Genomic DNA, 23,025 nt, shown 5'->3' with positions numbered 1-23,025 from the left:
ACTTTTGTTACTAGTTACTTTTCAGAATAATTATAATCATATTCTACCTGGTTGGAAATTCACAATCTACCCAGTAGTTCCTTTTACTAAGTAACATTTTGAATGCAGGACTTTTACTTCTAACAGAGTATTTTTGTGCTGTGGAAGTGATCTTTTTTGTTTAGTAAAGAATCTGAATTTATTCTATATGTATTGTTAATACGGGCCTCTACAATAATTATCTATTGTCTTTGTAATAGGCTCAGTCCAGTTTCACTGAGCAATTAAAACATCACTCTGTGATGGACATTATCCCACCTGCTGCTTCTTTTCTGTGCAAAAGTGAGTGCACATAGAGCCCTGGAGTTCCACCACACATTAACAAGTGAACATGCCTTCTCTCCACTCTATAATGAAATCTCCACGCGTATAGTTTATTTTTCTAACTTCACACAAATTTTTGTCATTGCTGTTTATTCTTGACTTGTGTTGTTGTGTATTATAAGCTTTCATTTTGTCTGTAACCTTGTAACGGCAGATCTATAGGAAAAGATGTTTTAAATGTCAATGGGAGTTCACTGGTAAAATAAAGGTTAAACCAAAAATTTGCTAGTAATAATAGCAATAATACACATTTTTATTTCATTCATTTGTCATTTTTAAAGTAAATGTTTATATATTGATAACAACAATAGTATAAATAACAACTATATCAAACTAGCCTGTTTATAAATAATTCCTTTTCTCTCTGGTCCTGTGTATAATCAACCTGCTCTGGTCGCTAATCCAGTTACATCATCAGATTTTGCTCTGCTACAATCCTACCAGTGTCCTGAGTCCTCGCCTTGAACATGAGGAGCATCTCAGCACAGGAAAGCAGGTAGAAATGATCTTTATTCAGTAAGTTCTTATTAAATGTTAAGCACTATATGGAAAGTTTGAAACTAGCGACACTACAAACTGACCTCAAAAGGTCAATCCAGACACAAGGGAGTTTCTGCTGTCCAATCACAAGTCTCCTCCGGCTGCTGAACGTCCGGGTCTTTGACCAATCAGGAAGCACAGCGCGGAGTCAGAGGGAACAGGACCGCGGATAAAATGTTTGACTTCCATCCATCCCTTCAAACCATTTCCCCAGTCCTCATAGGATCGGTAGGAACCTACCCGTTGATATAAACTCTCACCTCAGCCCACGTCGACCACTGGATACCAGTCAACATCACTTTTGAGGGAGTCAGCGTCTTTTTTTGTCGAGGCAACCTGTTGCTCAAGGAACAGGCGGCTGCATCGCGATCGCAGAGAAGGCGAAATATTACAGCAAATAAAAGAGAGTTTGTAGAATTACAGGAGAAGGCAGCTCAGTTTGAAGCCTTACCTGACAGAAAGTCAGGAATCATGACGGCGCTTGCAGGAGGTTTACCGAGAATGATGAGACCAAGTCCTCACCAGACCTACCCGCGGGGAGGGTACTCTCTGGAGGGTAAGAGACCGCCACCCGTCGCTGCTCACAACCTAAAAAGTCAGCTTTTAGAAAACCGGAGCAGAGCTGTCAAGCTCGGCCCGAAGTGTGCTGTAAACCCGCAGAAACAGTATTATCAACGACTCATTTCATATTGTTTTAAATGCAAATTTATAAAACAAAATGTGTAAATGGTTAAGTCCACATTTCCAGCGCCAAATGGCCGTGCGTTTTAAATTGAAATAGAACTTATTTGGGGTGTTTGTATTTTATATGGTGCATCCTACACGTCTCACTTTACCACATTGTAATATTTTTATAACCTATTTCTAGGTTTCTGATTTTCTTGCTGGTAAAGAACATTAGGCAAATTGCCTGTCCACGCAACTGGCAGGTGTTTTGTTGCTGGTTTCAGGATGAGATTTCAGATTATTGGAAAATATATGTCCTGTTTATATAGACAACTGTACAGTGGAGTAAAGACTTTTCTAAATTAGTTTCCACTGTCAAGGTTTAACTGCACAAGCTATTTATGCCATTATAAACAAAAACATTTGGTTTAAGTGATGAGTATTATAAATTAACCCTTTGCACTACTGTCCAGTCTCTACTCCGTTAGGACAGGGTCGGGTCAACCAGCTCGGTGGTGTCTTTATAAACGGCAGACCTCTCCCCAACCATATCCGCCATAAAATCGTGGAGATGGCCCATCACGGAATCCGGCCGTGCGTTATCTCCCGTCAGCTGCGGGTGTCCCACGGCTGCGTCTCCAAAATCCTCTGCCGGTACCAGGAGACAGGCTCCATCAGGCCCGGGGCCATTGGAGGCAGCAAGCCAAAGGTGAGAGGAACGGCCGGAGATGTTGTGGTAAACTGTGGCAAAAATATGAAAACGATCATAAATTCAGAAAATAATTAAGTTAACATTTAAAATCCTCTGTGGTCTATGAGGCATCCCGTTCCCTATTGCCTATAACGAGTAAAATGTAGGCTAATTGAAAATTGCATAACCTCGTTTGGATGTAAAACACAGTAGGCCTAATTTATAAGTCTATTTTTATTTGTTTGTGTAATTAAAAACAAATCACAGTTGATCCAAAGTCATGTAGTGCAGCGGGACCTTTGCCGAAAAAACGGTTAGAACATTTAAAATTAAAGAGCTAATAAAATTTAATGGAGTTTGACTTTCTGTGCTCTTTTAAGCCAAATAACTTTTTTAACCTTTGTGTTGTAGTTGCATAACCATTTAAAATCTTAAAATCAGCAAACAATTCATCTTTCGCCTAATGTAGGCCTCGAATCTAAAACGTGACAAACTGCTCTTCTCTCATTTTTCCCACCAAAGCAAACCGCTTCTCCAGAGGTGGACAAGAAAATCGAGGAGTACAAGAGAGAAAACCCGGGCATGTTCAGCTGGGAAATCAGGGACAAATTACTGAAAGATGGGATCTGCGACAGGAACAACGTCCCTTCAGGTAGGCGAGGGTCTGAAATGGAATGAATCACCAGGAAGGAGGTGAACGCGATTGACACATATACCCTAAAAACTTACTTAGACAAACTAAACACGGTATTTAGTAGAAAGCATGGTTTTAACCTGTTTTGTCAAAGCTTAACATATAGGATTGCATTTTTGTAACAGTTTCTCTTTGTTTGTTCTCAGTGAGCGCCATCAGCCGCATCATGCGCTCTAAATTCGGCGGAGTTGGTGAGGATGAAGAGGATGATGATGAAGTGGTGAAAAGGGAGATGGAGGAAAACGAACCACGGACAAAACACAGCATTGATGGCATTCTGGGAGACAGATGTAAGTGCGTCATTTATGATGTTACGGCAGAAAATGTGGCAAACTAACTGAACGAGAATATTGTGATCTGGTTGTGGAAATGTTTTTGCTCTGGGTTAATTTTGGATGCAAGTGATACTTTCTGTAGTTTTGCGCTGTGACAGCAGTAAGCCGTGAAGTGTAACAGGTACAATCCATGGCTTTTTAAATCGACTAATTTGACTTTTAGACAGAACACGCATAATAATAATAATAATAATAATAATAATAATAATAATAATAATAATAATAATAATAATACAAAGGGAACTATTTTTTAATATTCAGGCTCAGATGTTCACGCATGCGCTTAGGCTTCTTAGACTTGACAAATTCGTAGTAAATGTTTTTTTAAAAAGTGGATAATGAAATATTTGTCTAACCTTCAAGCCTGAGGGGCATTTTTAACACTTGGACAGTTGAGGGTGAACTTCAGGGGACAAAGCAGGGAGAGTCCATTGAGACTCACACCTCAGTTTGACGCACACAAAAGCTAAAGTCCAGTGAGCGGCTCAGTGGTGTACAAAAAGACGCCCGGGCCTTTCAAAATGGGGAAAGAAAGGGAGACGAAACTGCGCTGACAAAAGGCCCGGAGAAGACATTATGAACCCGCAATGAGCGATGAATTATTCAGGGACACCAATAGGCGACCTAGTTTATAGACTGCTCCAAAAGTGCCAATATGGGACGTCTCCCAGTCTTTACAGTTTGTCTGTAAAGGGGAAAACACAGCCCAGACTTCAGGCAAACACCTGTTGATATATGACCTGTTGGGGACTGAAGAGTGTTGCTCCAAGAGGAAAGGTTGCTGTTGGAGACACGATGCCTTCTATCGCTAATTATTGATGACCAAACTTTTTTGCCAGTATTATGTAACGATGAGCAGATTTATTCCTTGTTTATTTGAGTGAAATGTGTTAAATTCACATCAGGTCTTGCGTGATCAAATTGAACGGTGCTGTTATTTTTGCGCACAGAGCTTTTGTCACAGTCTTTGCGCAGTGAGCATGACGCCTTCAGCCAGTGAGCGCAGGGAAGCCCTTCTCTCCACTAGATTAAATCCAAACCTTTTATTTCTTTCCACTTTCATCTCAGACAAAGTCCGCCCCTTTCCTTTCTGCCTAGGGCGCACACATTCATGCAATATCTGTGGGAGCTTCCCTGTCCTCTTTCGGGGCGGGGGGGGGTTACGTCCCCAATACTGATCAGGCGTTTGACTTCCCAAAGTAAACTAGTTCTGATTTTCTTTTAGCAAAGCAGACGAATCAAATTGGAAATGATCTTTCAATCAATAAACCAGGACATGGCCTTGTTTTTTAATCTGTTTTTCCACATTTGTTTATCCTCCTATTACAATCATTTTTATTTAATAATCTAAACTTTAAAGACTCTTTGAAACATGTCTTAGATAACAAGAGGGGAAATATAATTCAATCTTTAATTACTACTTTTTGACTAGCATGATTCATATCCTACATGCAAAGAGCTCCAAGGCACTTCCCCCCATTGACATACAGCACAGCCCTATTTCAGTCCTGTGTCTTTTTGTGGAAGTGGTTGTTGTCTTTTTCCTTTTATAGCACTTCATTAGAATGTGAAAGGCTGGTTTGGGGATTGAGAGAGTGTCTTCTGGCCAAATATTGATTAAGTAGGTGTTTGCAGAGGCCATTGTTATGGCGGAGAGAGGCCTGTTGCTCTCTGCCCCTTTCTCTTCTACCACTATTGTTGGCTTTCCTTAAGTGCTAAGATCAAAGCTGACTCATTTAGATTTATTTGTCTGGGAAAAGGACTGTTAAGGTTTGAGGGATAAAGTGTACTGGGTAGCCCTGGGTTTGCATGGCATTAACAAGTGGCTGGAACACTGTGAGAAAGGGTTGTTTGGAGGAATGGCTCAACAGCTCCTTTAACTGTTATATGGATTGTGTTTACTCCAGTATACAGAAGGGCATCCATGGCTGAGTTTGATGTTTTTGAAAAAAATTGTACCATGTATCACATTTGTCCATAAAGCAATCTGTATCTAACCCTATGTATCGTTGGTATATCATTTTATTTGGAAAAGTGAATCATCCAAAGGTGCCAAGAATGAGGTTTTGCCATAAGCGACTAAATTAATTGATTGCATCCTTTCCTCTATTTATTACTGTTAGCACTTTAGCCTCATTTAACTAATTAAGGTAACCAAAGTCATGAAAGAGGAGCCAGTCTTGCAGGACCCATTTATGGCAGTGGGGGTGAAAGGGAGAAGGAAGAAAAAGAAAGCTCAGAAATACAAACAGTCAAAGGGATAACTTTTCTTTAAAGGGAATCCTGCGGTGCCAAATTGAATAAGCCCAGTTCTTTCAAATCTGCTATGGTGAACGCAGTCAACATGTAATAATTGGTTTCATTGAGGTGCATTCCAACAATCTGCTGCCATTCTCCTGCCTCTATTGTCCAGAGGCAGGCAAATAGCCAGAGGGACAGAAGGAATCAAGTGCTGACAAAACATGAAAGATTTAGCTGCTTTTGTCAAAGCAGCTGAGTAGGACTTTGTTTGTGTAAATAAACTGGGTTACTAGCTCCCTATGAGTTTGGCATGGATCTAGTGTGAGGAATATTCAGAGAGTAAGATGAGTAGACATCATATTTTCACCATTGGAGCATACTGTACTTTAAAGAAGACAAAACATGTGCTATATACATTCAGAAATGAACAAGTTACACATGAAGCTGTCACATCTGAGCCATGTAATTCAGTTTTAAAGTTTCATAACTTATATTCTCATGAGACTCCTAAGAACACATTATACGTATAAAAGATACATTTCTCTCTCACACAGGGAGCAAAGGCAACTGAGCAGCACGGCAATAACCCACTGCTGTAAATAGAGCTAGACAATGAATGAGTTAAAGATTGGAGGGTTAGAAGAGATTGTCTCGACTGGTCGCAGGAGACAGAAGGCCTCAGTGCAACCAGAGGAATGTCGGCTACAGCCACATTTCCATTTTCCTCTCAGGGCTGGATCATGGAGAAATTTATATGTGGGCCTCACTTTGTGTTTTCCTGTGCCGATAGTGCTCATAATGCTAGTTTAGCCCAGAGAACTGCTGGGGGAAAGTACCCAAAATTGACTAGATAGATAGATAGACACTCAGCACTTTGACATTTGCTGTTGGAATGATTCTCAAGGTTCCCTCTTTCCAGAAAAGAAAGAAAAAATCCACACTGGCTGATCTGCAACTGAATGCAGACTCTATGCTTCATTAAAGCCTCTTTCTCTGTTGGCACCCACATTGTGATCCTCCAATATTAATTCAAAGGACAATTAATGAATGCAGGCCAACTTTGAAGTAATGGACCGGGGTCCTGCCCTGAGCCGGCCCCTCGGCACTGATGTACTCTCCACATTCTCCCCACTAACCTCAGAGACACTGAGAAGTGACTGAAAGAGAAGCAACAAGCAATAGAAGGTCAAGGAGAGGAGCCCCAGTAGAAAAAGAGCTCTCTATTTCCTTGGAAGTATTAGCCGAGCAAAACTCTGTGATGGGGAGGATAAAGGAGTGTGAGGAGAAAAGGGTCGGGGGCGAGGGGTCTCTGCAAAGAGGAGCACAATAGGATAGTTAATTGAGTAAAGCCAGACAGCGTTGTCAATCACTTAACTTTGTTTAGCCTCAGTTTTTGTGGAGCTGTTTCATCCAGCACATTGCGCATTATGGACATGCCAGCACATATATATATACATATATATATATATATATATATATACACACACACATTCCTGCATTTGTGCAAACACTGGCATTACAACAACAACAACAGAAGTTGAAACTGCATGTCAACTCATAATACCTAAAGAATTACTATGATACACTCATTAATACATCTTTTAATAGCTGTTTAATGACTGCTTGTGGGGTTAAAAAAAACTAAGTGTGGAATGTGATAATGGCTTCTCTCTGTGATGAGCGTCTTGTATTTTGCTTAAGGGTGAGCAGTGAGGCCGTCTTCACTGCAGTGCTATGCAGAAGCTGTGAAAAGGTCAGGGGCTAACCTTGGGTCACTGGACTGTTAAAACTATCGGGCCACAGACGGGAGGAGGTTATGATAATGTTTGGGAAACGATGACAGCTGACAGACTCGTTCATATCCAGATGCCATGCGAAAGAATCAGTGTTGTTTAGATGATTTTTATTTTACATTGAAAAAGATTTTGCTCTTATTTGAAAAGACTGTGCTGTTTATTCAGACCAAAGTGGCTTGGTTGTCTGTCTGGCCATAACAAGGCCAGGCTGGAATGGATCTCCGCTGGTTTGACGAGAGCATGCAGCAGAGTGGCCTGTTGCTGCAGCCCCGTGTGGGTTCTGTGCAGTCCCTTTGTCCCTTCCCCGAGGGTGGACACGCCACCGTGAAACTGTCACCTAACTACGCCACAGTGTAACTAAATAATAACTGTCGCACACTGGGCACACATAATAGCCATGCAGGGCCATTTGTGGCTTTGTGTCACTTCACCAACGTTAGACAGAGATACATCTTTCAACGTCATATCGCCAGCTAGTTCTTTGTCCATTAAGCACCAACCTCATGCACTCCATTTTTTTTTTCTGTTCATCACATCATCATCTCCATCTCTTTTTCTTTTTATTTATCCCCCCGAGGCAGCTGCAGGTTCCTGGGGGCTTTTTAGCAAGTCAAGTGAGCAGCCCACTCACTCCCATTTTTCCCTTAACTGTTAACCCCAGCTGAGCCCATAAGCTGTCACTTAACTATTCTTTTCCTCCAGTGCATCTGCTCGCTCTGGCTCTATGTGGCAAGCCACTATTTTATTCAGTGGTCCACTCCTCTATGCTCTGTGGCCTGAAAGGGCCAAATCTACTTCCTTGGGCAAATAACTAGTTCATTTGTCTCTTCTGCCCTTTGTTTTGTATTGCGAACACATGTCACCAGCTCAATTACCTTCTCTATTAACTACCCCTGGAGGAAGGGCTAGCCAGCCCCTACCAATGCAAGGCTATAAACTGCCCCATATGTTCCACTTCTCTTTTTCTTTCTCACTCTGGCCCTTCCGCTCTTTTCCTTTCTTTCTTTCTTTCTCTTCAGTTTCTTCCCAATTTATTTCTACTTCTCCTCACTTTAATATCTATTTGTCTTTTCCCACCCCCTTTGTTTTTTGCCATTTCAAGTTACTATGTGAATTTATCTACACAGGTGCACATACAGTACATAAATGTGCACGCCTATGCATGTCTCTTCATATTAGCATCTCTAGAGCAGGCGGGAGGGGGATGAATAGTTGGCAAGGCGAGCCCTGGCTTATGTAGTCTACACAGTAAACAAGAGCAGCCTTTTTTCTCACTGTTGGACTGGTCACTTGGTTTTTTTTGGCTTGTTAGAGGCACTACTGCTGCAGGTGAAGCTAATGGAACTGGACGTTCCCAAGTTCACATCTGTGACCCCCTGGAGTTGATCTTCCCTGTCTGTCAGTGTCCTCACTTGATCAATAAATGGGTCAGTTTACCTTAAATGGTGGGTCCATACATATAGCACTATCTTTTCATGCTCAGTGTGTGTGTGTGTGTGTGTGTATGTATGTCTGTCTGTGTAAATGCACTTCTTGAATTTCTGGAGTCAGTGATCAGTGAAAGGGACCTGTTGAATTCACCTGTTGAATGCTGCACTATCTGTCAAACACAGCCAAATACTATCCTGTAAACTATTTCCAATAAATGGTCCACTATACATTCTCCTATCTAAACCAGTTTGTTATTAGTTTATTAAACTGTATCTTACTGTGTTTCGAAACAACAGTTTTATGGATCATTCTGCTGCAACCCCCAATTTCCTCTTGAGGGATAATAATTTATCTTTCTATTAAGATTCTTGTCAGAGCCACAGCCAAACTGTGAGCAGCTATGGAGCACTTTGAGCTCCCCAGTGCTTTAGCTGCAGCGTAAAATTTGATTTGGGTGTTTAAGTAAGGAGGTCGAGGCCTCCCTTTGTGTGTTTAGTATCCTCTTCTGCCGTTTGTTTGGGTGAATATGTGGGAACAAATCTGCTTCTGCATCAGCGTGCCTTAAAAATCGATCCACAGCGGCATAAGAGCCTTGTTTGTCAGAGATGTGGCCGCAGCAACGGGCGAGCGCAGAACAAGAGTGAAGTGAAATGAATGGATGAGGGGGAAGGAACAGATCCTACTTTTAAGAATGACCAGCACCCCCATTCTTGTTAGCTTGGCACCCCACACCCCTACTCCAGCATCTTCTTCAGGTGCCTTCAACTTCCCATCTCCTCTCCATGGCAACCCCTTCAACACCCCATCCCCCAACTTTGTGGCCCTCAGGCCATGGAGGGAGGGGATGAAGGAGTGCTCCCCTGCTGTGTACCTCCTCAGCCCCCAGTGGCCCTTCTCTGGACCCCTTTGTGCCCCCTCTTCTCCCTCCCACTCTTCATTCCCCTACCCAGCCCCTGGCCCTACCGCCCTCCCCAACACCCCTGCTGGGCAGGTGACAGGCCCCTGAATGCAGGCCCGGGCGTCCCTGATGGCTCCTACAGATGGAGCGTGGTAATCAGTCCAATAGAGGCCTGCCACAGGCTTTTCCCTGCTAACATACAAAGGCTTGGCCACATCACTTCCAAAAAACAAGACAGAGAGTGAAAGAGGAAGAGAGCAATAGAGAAAGCGCAAGCCAGAGGATGACAAAAGCAACACTGTCATTGCCATTAAAGGAGAGTCTGTGACGCTATGATGAAGAGTCTTCTCCGTAGTTTATAATAATAAAAACAAGGAAGAAAAAAGAGGGAAAGATAAACATAAAGGGGGCAAAGAGATCCACCCCCACCCTGCAGTTAACATGAGTTACAGTGCCAATAGGGAGCTTTCTCCTCTGTGGAGTTTTATGAGCTCGCTTTCCCTCCCTCAAGAATCTTTTCGTTTTTCTGCCATCATTGGTTCACTGTCTTTTTCTTTCTTTCTGTGTTCCCCTGTCGTTAAAATGGTAATGACACTGCATGTTACTTAGCTGTTATACAGTATATGTGCTCCTTAAAGGAAGCTCTTAATTACTAATCCAAACAATGCTGAAGTTTAAAAATGTGTTTGCAGGAAAAATATCATGTTTTATTTTCATATTATGTAGCTCCTTCTCCATCAGCCTGCTCCAACTGGTCTTAGGCCACATCCTTCCTTAAACAAACCACATCCCAAACTCATGGTGCATGTTCCAGGAGTATCCCAGTATCCAGCCAGTCCTCTGTGAGTCTTTTTGCCAGCGTGGCGCCCTTAGTTCAACTGTAATAAAAAGCTCTTCTCATCATCAGGATCTTGTGTGCCGGCTGTCCGGAGCACAGCAGCATTCCCAGGGACCAAATCTGTGTGTAATGCCTGGTCAGACACACACTGGCAACCGGCACAAACATTTCCTGCTTGGCTCCAGAGGCTCCAGAGGCAAGAGGAGATCCCTACTACCCCCCTTCATGTCTGACTTGGCACTTTTTAATTAAAGCTTTAAATCTGGAGGGTTGAAGGAGAATAAGCAGCCCGTGGAAACAGACAAGCTTCTGTCCTCTGCTGAAGCCTTTCTGTTGCTTACACCTGTTTCACTGCTTTTGAGTCCCCTTATTTCTTCTTTCTCAGCGTAGGTGTTTGCTGCAGAGTCTGAATGTCAAAAAAGTGTGGTGAACCCTTCTCATGAGGTTTTAAGAGGTCAGTCTGGGGTGGATTTGGTAGTAGATTTCTGTCTTGTGTGCATCTGTGTTTGACACATTGTCATGCATTAGGTTCACTGAGCAAAAGCCCAGACGCAGCAGATGCGTGTTTGTGAGAGTGCATGCGACTGAGAAAAAGATGGGGGATTGCAGGCATGTATATGGTGGACAATAACAGGCTGTCACGCTAGTTTGTGGGGCCTAATCATTATTTAATAGATGGGTAACCTCCCCCCTGAAATGCAGCAATAGTCTTCTGTTTCTAGTCTCAAGCCTTCATTGATTCCCTTCTTCTGCTGAATTAGATCCCAATGGCTGTCTCTCAGTTACCCAGTCGCTCTCTCCTGCCCTCAACTGAACAAACAGCTTAAGAAGCACCTGCAAAAGGCTGCCTGCTCTTCACTATGGGACCCTACTGGCATAGCGCACAGCATGGCTAAGACAGGGAGAGACACAGTGTCGCAGGGAATAGATGCCCTGGAGGGATCTATTTCTCTTTAATCCATGTTCAAGCAGCCTCTGGCTTTTGATCCCCCCGGGAACCACTGAGGAGTTTAAGGGAGCAGGAGCACACAATCTAAAGTGGCTCTGTATTATGTGTTATACTCAGCATAATCTATTCTTTCAGGTCTGGCTATTGTAGCTCAGCTTATTATTTACCCCAAGTTTCATTCTGTATTACCTCTGATTGTTAAAGTGCCAGTCTGTTTGTTTTGCAATTCCAGCAAGTCACTCAGATGAGGGCTCTGACGTGGACTCTGAGCCAGGCCTGCCGCTGAAGAGGAAGCAGCGGCGCAGTCGGACCACCTTCACAGCGGAGCAACTGGAGGAACTGGAGAGGGCCTTTGAGCGCACGCACTACCCTGACATCTACACACGGGAGGAACTGGCTCAGAGGGCCAAACTGACAGAGGCTCGAGTTCAGGTTCGACACAGTCACAGACATCGTGACAGCAGAGCAATGTGTCGGTCTGGCATTGATATGTATCATGAAGGCGATAAATTGCCGTGAGCCTTTGCCACACATTCCATACAGGCATTAGATATCTGTTTCCCCCACATAACCCCCGACCCCATGCCTGACCTCCTTGTCCCATACATACAACACAGACAGACATACTGTGTATGAACACAGCTTATTATTTTTGTCAGACCTTCTGCAAAAAGGTCTGTTTAAAGGTCCCATAATAGATGTCTGATTTAGATCATGTGCTAATATAGGCTTTAACAGCTGTAACAGCCCTCTGGCACTATCTGAACACATGCAGTGACAGGCAGTAGCACACAAAAATGTAGTGCCTGTGGTTTCACAGCACACTCCATATGTTAAAATCTTAGCTCCCTGTAATGGATCAAAGCGGCTTTTGACACCTACACACACAGATATATTCATATGCACCAAGCACACACACAAATAAAAGTGAAGCTATTCAATTCTCTCAGGTGTGGTTCAGCAACAGAAGAGCCCGGTGGAGGAAACAAGCAGGAGCCAATCAGCTGATGGCCTTTAACCACCTCATCCCTGGTGGATTCCCTCCGTCAGCTATGTCAGGTCTGCAGCCCTATCAGCTGGCAGACAGCCCCTATCCCCCGACTTCCATATCTCAAGGTGAGCACAGTTAAACACATCTGAACATGCTTAAAATGTATGCTTGAGAATGTCAATTGAGTAATGCTGTTGCAGTTTTATAACACAGAATTTGAAATTATTTCAAAAGAGCAGCAAACTCTCTCCTGATCCACAACCCCAAATCAGCTAAATTTGGGACACTATGTAATATAAAAATTAAAAATGAAAATAATGTTTTGTAAATCATTTGTGTCCTGTATTATATTGAAAACAATACAGCAGCATGTTATCTGATGTGATACAAAAGCAGCATCCAGGAAAGGCCTGGCCTTTTAGGAGCAAAGATGGGCGAGGACCACCAGTTTGCCAACATACTGTATGTATGAGAAAATTATTGAAACGTTTAAAAACAATGTTCCTCAGAGAAGGCTAGGAAGGGATTTGGGATGTCTCTACAGTTCTGTGGTGTATAGACTCCACAGTCTAAAAGATTCAAGGAATCTGGAGGGATTTCAGAAGGAATAGGACACAAGCCTAAGCTCTCCGATCCCTCAGACGGCACTGCATCAAGAATCTTCTATAAGCGATATAACCAGGATTACTTTGGCACACCCGTGTCAGGCACTACAATATGTAGTTACATGCCGCTTAAACCTGTACTGTGCCAAAAGGAAGTCCCATGTCAACAGTGTCTAGAAGCACAAAAGCTTTGGGCTCGGAGGCATCTGGGATGGACCATCACACAGTGGAAACGTGTACTGTGGTCAGAAGAATCAGTTTTTCGGGTCTTTTTTGGAAGGAATGGGCACCGTGTGCCATCCAAACTGTTACCAGCCAGAAGCCAGGGTCTGTCATGGTCTGGGGTTGTGTCAGTGCCCTTGGCAAAGGTAACCTCCACTTCTGATTTCTCCATTAATGCTGAAAAATACACAGATTATACAGATATACAGATTTTGGAGCAGAATACGCTGCCTTCAGGACGACACCCTTTGCTCCACAGCTATGCCTTGGTAACGTGCAATATGAGGTTTTGTCTTGTCTTGTTGAAATATGTATGGGCGTCCCTGGAAAAGGATGTCGTCCTGAAGGCAGCGTATGCTTGAGAATGTCAATTGAGTAATGCTGTTGCAGTTTTATAACACAGAATTTGAAATTATTTCAAAAGAGCAGCAAACTCTCTCCTGATCCACAACCCCAAATCAGCAAATCAGCGTATGCTGCCTTCAGGACAACATCCTTTTCCAGGGACGCCCATACATATTTCAACAAGACAAGACAAAACCTCATATTGCACGTTATCAAGGCATAGCTGTAGAGCAAAGGGTGTGAGTGCTGGACTGGCCTGCCTGCAGTCCTGACCTGTCCCCAGTAGAGAATGCGTGGTGCATTTTGAAATGGATATTGTGTCAATGAAGACCAGGACTGTTGTGCACCTTAAGACTTGTTTGCAGGAGGAATGGGACAAAATGACACCTGACACATTTAATCACTTGGTGTCCTCAGTCCCTAAATGTCTTTTAAGTGTTGTGGTAAGGAACAGTAACACCACATCGTGGTAAATGCCTTACTGTCCCAACGTTTTTTGGAATGTGTTGCAGACATCAGAGTTGAAGTGAGTGTTTGTTTTGAACAGAATAAAATTGATGAGGTATCACATCAAATAATGTGCTGCTGTACTGTTTTCAGTGTGTTACAGGACACTGATGATTTCCACATCACTATCTTCACTTTTAATTTAGATTTTATATACTGTCCCAGCTTTTTCTGATTTGGGGTTGTAAGCTAATCGAAGTGAAATGATTTTTTTCTCAGCATCCGAGCAGCCCAGTACAGTCCACCGACCGCAGCCTCTGCCCCCCACCTCGGTGCACCAGAGCGGGCTCAGCTCATCAGGAGGCTCCCAAGATGGAAGCTCTGTGTACTGCCTGTCTTCTGGACGGCACAGTTTCTCGGGATACTCGGACAGCTTTGTGGCCCCAACAGGACACGCCAACACTGTCAACCCCACCATGAGCAACAGCCTCTCCCCACAGGTTAGTCTATACAGTTGTTCTAGAAATACATGGAGAAGCAAATACATCTTGAATATCAGCATACACATATAAATTTAAAAAGACTAAATGTTGTCATACCAGTAACAGGAGCCCAGCAGTTCATGGCATTTGTGAACTGCACCATATGCAGGGATAATGATCCAACAAACACACGCTTCCGTGTGTGACCTAGGAGCTGACATTGGCATGACATTGCTAAAACCTTGTTAGGCTAAAAAAAAAAAGAACATGGTGGCTTTTCATTTTTGTTTATTCTGATGGGTTGTTTGATGAATTTTAAATGTGGCAATCGTCACTCTTTAGGGAGGCAGGAAGGACCAGACATGAGGAGGGATGTATGGACATGGAATGATGAGACAAATCAAAACTGAAAAGACAATTATGGTCGATTACACAGTCATCAATGTCCATCAGTGGCTTCCTACCAGCCCAGAAGATGGACTAATAGGCGTAAAACGAGCTTTTAACTGCCACGAAGTGTGGCAAGCCCACATGCAATGCATGCTGGGCAGTAATTCCTATGAGAGAGAATCTCAGACTCCTGTCAGGCACAGATAAAAAACTGCTTCCAGGCAGGTTTGTTACTATGTGAATGCCTGAGGATGTATATGCATTGAAAAACAGAGTAAAGCTTTGTTGTGGTTCCCAGTGTGCACGGTCAGACGGCGATAGGTGGCACCATTGTGGCTGAAGGTATAATTGACTGCTTTGATACATGAGCTCCAGTTATAGCCTAGAATTTGTTTCCTCGTCAAGAACTAGCCACATTTACTTTTGGAACATCATCCATTGTTGATTTCCATTTTAATTGGATAGATAAATTATTGTAGGCAAAATGCAAATGACACATGGTGAATGGCATCAGTGGAGATTTTAATCTGAACCAACTTAAAATCAGTGCTTCAAATAACAACTTTGCATAACCAGGATATAAACCCTCTAGGAGCTGCTGTCCTGTAACATGCCTGTGCTGTGAGTTCACACACCCACTGGGTCACAGAGTGACTTTAACTCCAGTAAACAGGTCAATAGTGCTCTGGCCTCATGGATGGTTTCAGTATTAACCTTAGTGGGCAGGTCCATTCAGAAAGGACATCTCATCTTGCATAGGGACACCGTGCCTGGAATGTTTTCTTAGTCTGGAATTGCAATCACAGAACGTTCCCCCCTCTTAATTGATTGAAATGAAGTAATCTATCTCCTCATAACAAAGTGTGTAATTTATGCAAATGACTCACTTTGTTGGCTAATTTGTTTTAATTCATGTATTCATTTCAGCTGTTTGAATGTATATTGCACTACAGTTTTCTCTATTTCAGATGAGGATAGAATTAACTTTCCTGATTTTAACTTAATAAGGGAGAGGAAATGAGAACTGATTAAATTCTATGACATTGGTAGTTAATACATGAAGACCTCTGTGCACTTAGAAAACTTTACACCTTCAGTTTTCATGAATAGCTACATAGCACGGTCTATTTTCTATTAAATCGTCCCTGGAGTCATGTGCTTATCAGAACTCCAAATTTGTCTATGAAAGCTACTTCTATTCTGTATCCATCAAGAGATTCAGGAGTTCATTTAACTCCAGATATGGTCACATTAAATCACCATGGAATTTTGATATGGACAACGTTTACTTTAGATAGGTGAGATTCCCGTCTGAGCGGTTGGGAGCAGCAGTTAGACCACTGCTTTCCCTGTGGTGCTGCGTCTCTGGCGTCGCACTGCTGATCTGATGCATACCAAAGGAATCCTTTCTCACCAAGGAAGCGAGCGTCCGGGATTTGCACCCCCCTGAGACCTAATCCCTGGAACAACCTCAAAACAGACGCACCATTGGGAACTGTTGCTGTTTCAGTTGCAGACAGAAAAGTGCGTGATCGCATGAGCATCTAGATCAGACACAGACCCTTAGACGTGAGCATGCACACAAACATATATTTAATTTTAGCGATATAAAAACATAATATGCTGTCTGTGCAAGAGCCTTTTGTGTTTTACAGCATATTGCACTTATTCTCAACAGTAAGAGAAACATTAGTGGTAGACCTCAGTGCTGTGTTTGTCAGATGTGTGAGGTCAGATCACTCTGACAGACCAACTGTAAATTACAATCATTAAACACAGGTGTGGTTGCCTCAGTGTGTGTGTGTGTGTGTGTGTGTGTGTGTGTGTGTGTGTGTGTGTGCCAGCTGGCTGTCATTTGGGAAAACCTTGTTTTTACATCACTCAGTGTTATTTATTCATTGCTTTTTCTTTCCAGCTTATTTTGAGTGCATTTGGGTTTGGGTTCGTCCTAATTCCCATTTTCTTTCCCGGTTTGACTTCTTCCCTCTTTCACTCCGTTTTTTACGTTTTTATGACTTTACTTCTCACGCAAACCTGTGTGCAGCTGTTCACGACGGATCACTGATACCCCCGCACCCTTCACATCAGAGCAAAAATGCTTACACACACACAACTACTGTTACATACACAACACTAGGGGAGGTAGGTCTCAGATACATACACAAACACACCCTGCCCCTTGTTCTGACACGGGCTTTGACCTTTTTACCCTGGACTCACAAGGACGTGGTGATTTTAGGACAACAACAGAAAGAGAGAGAGAACAAGACAATAAGAAAACGTGCATTGTTCTTAAGAAGCTCAGTGGACACGAGCTAATCTGTTTGAGTTCTGCTTAAATATTATCACAAATGAATTTTCAAAATATTTTTCCTATATTATGATCACCCAAAATTAGACACTTTATTTCTTTTCAAGCTATTTCAGTTGTATCAAAATGCTAGAAATGTCATGACAAGGAAAAATAAAAGGAAAAAGATCCTCTTTAATCTGCTTCCATAAATATGACAGGATAAATTGAACAGAAACTACTAGCGGGCTAACCATCGGCTTCCCAGTCAGTCAAGCAGAGCAAAGAGAAACCACATGTGTAAAGGAAGTCAATAATAATGTATTTCTGACAATGAACAAGAGGAGGGGTCCACACTTTAGCCCACCCGGGTGGAGCGGGAGAGTTGATTGAATGGTCAGATTTTTGTAAAAAGAAACAAAGTAAATACATTTGTTTAATTCATAATCTATACATGTGTTTCTTTTCTGTTCAGTTCAGCTAATTTCTATTTTAATCACCTTCTGTTCTTCCCTTCAGGTGATGGGCCTCTTGAACCCTAGTGGAGTGCCACATCAGTCCCAGAGTGACTTCACCCTCTCCCCGCTGACTGGAGGCCTGGAGCCTAACGGAGGCATGGCTGCCAGCTGTCATGGTTCCCAACGCCTGGAGGCTCTGCCAGGCTTGACCAGTATGCCCACCCTCCCTAGCAGCCAGTCTTACTGCCCACCTTCCTACACCTCCCCAGCGTACGCCGTAGACCACCATCCATCCTACCAGTATGGACAGTACAGTCAGAGCAAGGTGTGTTTGAAATACACGCAATGTTTCAAGTGTGTTCTTTCATGCTGATCTGTCAAAGTGTTATGGGTGTTTAAGGATTTAAATTTTTATAATTGAATGTAATTGACTAGCGGTTATGTCCTTCTGTAACCCCTGCTCTGGTTGAGCTGCTTAGTTTAGATTTTCTGACTCACAGCCCCCCGTTAATTGGGCAGACCTCTCTGATGAGGGAGCTTCTCAAATCACTCGGCTCTGCGGTGAAATTATGCCTATGTTGGAGAGCAGCAGTGGCCAGGTTACCTCAGTTTACATTACCATCATCAGACCATTCGCGTGGCATGATGGAGAGGCAGGTCAGGGTTCTTGTTCCAACACACACACTTTCACTCGCTGCTCTTTTATGACCCAGTGTAACGCACTTGCCCATCAAACTCTTAGTGTAGCTCACCAAGCCATGTAATGATCACTGGCTAACAAAGATAGCCACCCAAATGAAAAGAGCCACTTAGCGAAGCATGTTTGACATTAGGAAGGGGGAGTGTGTGGGTCGGGGCTGATCTGAGGTACACTGCCACATGTTGACTGGCCCATCAGTGGCAACATCTTGATGTCGTTAATTTATCCAGTCCTGAGAGAGAGACCCACATGTAGCTTTTGGGGGTTTGGTGAAATGTGTGTGTGCTCATGTGAGCACATGCATGTGTGGGTATAAAAGGAAGGTAAGAGGCTCTTTACCAGGGAGCGATTATGGCCCTTGGCAGGCCAGGATTAGAACCATGTGTCCCACTGGAGGTCAGATTTAGAGTTGTTATTGATCAGTGGAGCAGAGCCAGAGATCCTGTAAGGCTCATTCTCAGGTTTACCAACTACATTAGGTTCAAAGAATGGTCAGTGAGGTTCTCAAAGCTCTTCACCTGTTTATTGAGCTTTATTATTTAACCCAGGATCCGTCAGTTTCCATTCTCACCTGCTCTTAAATCCTTTCTTCCTTTCATGGTCTTTCTCCTAAACATAACATTCTCATCTTCAAAATTCATTCTTTTGATTGGTCATCCATCAGATGATTTAAGCAGTCATAGCTGAATAAAATACAAAAAGAGTCTCTTTAACTTTTTTTTGTTTTTCTCTGCACTCCTCAGGTGCCTTTCATTATATGAAGCCCCCAGCATGGCCTGAGCTAGACTGACATTCATCGCCAGAGAACACCCCCACCCGCTGCCTTTGCCAAACCTCCCCGGGCCTGAGGGCAGCCAAAAAGTGACTGGGGTGGGTGAAGGGGTTGAGGTGTTCTCCTCCAGCAAGGAAAGGTAACCAGTTGAGATGGACGTGTAGGAGGGGGTTGACTGGAATAATTAGGACCAAAGGCCGCAGCCTCTCCTGTTACCTGGCACTCACTTTGCTTGTGTGCACGTCATGCTTCAAGGACCAAGTGTGGTTTGTTGTCCACGCTTAAACAGGAAAAGAAGAGGGGCGGGGAAAGGGGAGTAAATACATTCAAGATTCTGTATTTGATTTTTGTAATAAGTGGCAGAGATGCAAGTTGAGGCGGGTTTTGTAAGCCCCCTTATGGCTGATGGTTACTGAAAGGCCGGCTGGTAATAACATGCTGCACTCGGCCACAGTGTTCTTCATCACAATGTCATATAAACTTACATTCATTTTATTCTTGTGTAAGATGCTGGAGATGATCATGTGACTTGACCAAGAAAACCAGCAGGAAGATGTGAATCTCAGTGGCCTAGTGGAATCAACCCAAAGAAAGTGCAATACATTCATACCTCATGTGATGTAAATGAACACAAATCAGATGTCCCTGATCAAATAATGCTCTCTTTTTAAGATCATCATCATTTTGGGTTGTGTGCATTGATCAATCAGGGGAAATAACAAACATAGTTGTGACGTCATTAAGCCAAAAAATTCTCTGCCAGTGAAGACATTATTCAGTTTGATAGTTAATTTGAGGCTTTTGTGTTTGTGACTTTTTTTTTTTGCATGTGTTATTTTAGTTTTTTTTTTAAATCAGGAACTTGCAAACATTAGTTCCACTTCTTATTTATTTAGTTTTGTTCAAGTGTTGTCTCCTCTATATGTCTGAAGTGTTTAAGTCTTACACAGTGTTCATTATTCATGTGTTTTCTTTTGCATAATTTTCATTTACATTGGTGTCAAATGATTTTGTTGTAAGAAGTTTTGTGTCCAATTACAGCACTATTTACTATTTATAATAAACTATATAAAAACAGAAAGTATGTGTTGTTTATGTGATACCAGGGCTGCAGCCACCAAAAGTGTGTCCTACAGAATTTGTAGGTTTACACTCTACAGTTTAAACCAGCGATTCCCAAACTGAGGAGCGGGACTTTTAGGAGGGGTCCAAGGTTAAGATGGGGGGGCTTCAGTAAACAGCTAAATATAAATTAAGTGTATGTTGGGTGGCTTTTATCTCCCAGTATTTTATTCCTAGAATTGTGGAAAAGGCTTTGTTCAACCGTCTTCTTGGGCAATAAAATTTAAGTGTAACTGAACACTAAATGGTAAATAAAATGAAAATTAGAGTTGTCAAGAAAAGTCTTTCTATTTTACCTTTTAAGTAGGCCGGCACATTTTCACCTTCTATATAAATCCAAAAGAGTGACAATATGAGCTGTGTACCTCATGTACACTTATGGCATTCTAAATCATAAATTTATCTCCTTTAATAAACACTGCTTTCAGACAAATTCCCTCTCCTTGGGGGTTCCTTTACAGCTCCTAATGACTAAAGCAGAACTGCTGTAAATTATCTAAGCACACTGGCCCACAGGCGCACTGCACATCACTCACTGTGCAGAGTTCAGAAGGGTGTTAGCTCTCGATGTCAAAAGGAAACGAAAACACTGTCCACCCAGTTGGCAGACTCCTCAGAAAGTTTATAGATATCACCCTTGCATTTTTATCATCTGTCATTCTTCTCCTCTCTCTTATGGATCAGGTATGCAGCTGTTCATGTCATTCATGTGTGTAAAGTGATTGTGTAAACATGAATGATAATACACTAAATATGTTTGTTTTTGTGTACTAATATGTTTTTAATATTTGTGGGCTATCTTTGTCAGTGTGTTTGTTTGCATGTTTATGCTGAAGGTAAGATTACATTTCACTATGTTTGTATACATATATATATAATTATATAATAATGGATTTTTCTTTTTCTTTTTTTTTTTTTTTACAAGAGCTCAACTTGTAAGACACAGTGAGTGAAAAAGCCAAAGGGGTTGTTTTGGAGTGGAGTGTCAGTCAAGCACCAACACACTGGAGACAACTTAACCTCTGACCCCAACACTCTTTGAAATGAGAGGACTATTTGACCGGAGCTGACAACAATCCAAGCATCTCTGCAGCTTCCAAGCTCCAAATTGAAAGTGAAGGAGTGAGCACAAAGAGGACGGGGCTTTAAAAAAAAGAATTTCACATATGAAAAAGAGTGAAAAGGGGAGGTTTAGAAAATATTTTGAGCCACAGTGTCCTGGGAGAATTGTAATTTTAGAGGGTATGACTGACTGACAAACAGTTCTGTACAAATCCTTCCAAAAAGAAGGTCGCAGTTGTGCTTTTATATTTTGGCTGGCTCTTATGGAACAGAGTGGGCTTTATCTCTGAAATACCACCTTATCAAGTCTCTTGTAGAGTGGGTTTGATGAGTCACAGCGTGCCTTTCCTAAAGTGGTGAGTGACTGCCTCTGACAATTTCCATCTGCAGTTCTTTCTCTGTTGCTGTAGTCCCTCTTATATCTGTTTTTGTTAGGGTATTTTTCATTCTCAATCTCTGTCAGTTTTGCCATGAAACGTGTGAATCAGACCCTCCTGCTTTCTCTACTCTCCAGATGCCCACACTTTCTGGAGGACACTGGCATCGACATTAGCGGGCACCAAATCAACAGGACTGTTTCCAGCACCACAGAGATCCCTCTGTCCGGCACAAGAACAGTATCGACCATCTCCAGCTCCAGGGGAACTTATGACAATGCTTACTTCTACATCCTGTTTGTCATGTTCTTCTACGCCTTCCTTGCCATGACACTTTTCAAGTGCTTCATAGGCAATGATGAGGAGAATAAGGACCCCTACGAGGAGTTCATAAGCACTGGGCAACCTTCAATGCAAAAATTCAACACAGGCCACATGGCAGAGAAGTTTTACTTTGAAGAGGAGAGCAGTCTGTGAGCCACGAGCTTTCTTAGGAGGAGGCAGTGTATGAACGTCTGGGGGGGATGTTTTGACAGTCACCAAGCCAGAAAAACGTCAGTGTGGACTACTCAAGCAAGACCTGCTAGTGATTTTACAAAACCTGTAGTAAGTTCATTTTTTCCCTTTTTCCTTTTTCCATCTGACAATCAGAAATCTCACGCAAGCAGGCAGGCTGGCCAGCAGGAGAGGACGGCTGCCTCTGATGATCTAAGAGAAGGGTGGAAACATGGAGAAGTGTGGGTCAATGGCAGGCCGGAATCTCCTCCTGTGAGGCCCAATCAGGATCAATAACAGCGGGGCCTTCGACATGCTCACGCCACAGGGAACCAAGGATACCTCAGCGGACTGATGGTGCGGACATCATGGACAGTGTGTGTGTGTGTGTGTGAGAGAGAGAGAGAGAGAGAGAACATTGAGCTAACACTGGATTTTCCATTCTATCATTTCAGTTTAACTGAACATACTGAACAAATTAGATAAGGGCAATGCATGAATTTACTGCATCTAATATAAAAAACATTTACAGACATTTATATTTATATTAGACTTTGAACATTGTGCATAAATCGATAAACAGTTTATTTGAATCTGGATATACAACATGATTTTACCTTGTGTAATTTCACTCTACAGTGTTCAGTAATTTGATTCTACTGTATATTGCAGTATCAACCAGTACTTTCAACAGTAGCCAAAAAAAAAAAAAAAGCCTCCAGAATATGCATGCACATAAACGTTTCAGAATAAAATAAAATGACATCCACTCTCAAATTGGTTCTAATTAGAGCCAAACCTCTATGCAATAGCGACATTCCTTTG

At 42.5% G+C, this 23,025-nt stretch overlaps 1 protein-coding gene across 3 annotated transcripts; it reads left to right on the top strand.

Annotated features, from left to right (window-relative positions):
* Positions 1-1,080: 1,080 nt before the first annotated feature.
* pax3a (paired box 3a) lies at positions 1,081-20,094 on the top strand. 3 transcript variants are annotated; one of them, XR_002274591.1, is made up of 10 exons: positions 1,081-1,459; positions 2,043-2,278; positions 2,783-2,912; positions 3,101-3,244; positions 11,675-11,874; positions 12,393-12,558; positions 14,332-14,552; positions 17,734-17,997; positions 19,116-19,283; positions 19,652-20,094. XR_002274591.1 is itself a non-coding variant. In XM_020595939.1 (9 exons), the coding sequence occupies exons 1-9, from the start codon at positions 1,375-1,377 to the stop codon at positions 19,131-19,133; spliced, it is 1,464 nt and encodes a 487-aa protein (XP_020451595.1). In that variant the 5' UTR covers positions 1,081-1,374; the 3' UTR covers positions 19,134-20,094. The 3 variants fall into 3 exon arrangements, 2 of the variants coding, with proteins under 2 accessions (XP_020451595.1, XP_020451596.1); XM_020595939.1 differs by having other exon boundaries at positions 19,116-20,094; XM_020595940.1 differs by lacking the exons at positions 17,734-17,997; positions 19,116-19,283; positions 19,652-20,094 and adding an exon at positions 14,877-15,028.
* The last annotated feature ends 2,931 nt before the right edge of the window (positions 20,095-23,025 follow it).

The sequence above is a fragment of the Monopterus albus genome, unplaced genomic scaffold (assembly GCF_001952655.1).
Source record: "Monopterus albus unplaced genomic scaffold, M_albus_1.0 scaffold28.1, whole genome shotgun sequence".
Taxonomy (NCBI): domain Eukaryota; kingdom Metazoa; phylum Chordata; class Actinopteri; order Synbranchiformes; family Synbranchidae; genus Monopterus; species Monopterus albus.
Note: the sequence above shows the minus strand (reverse complement) of the source record. Positions and strands in the feature narration are given on the sequence as shown.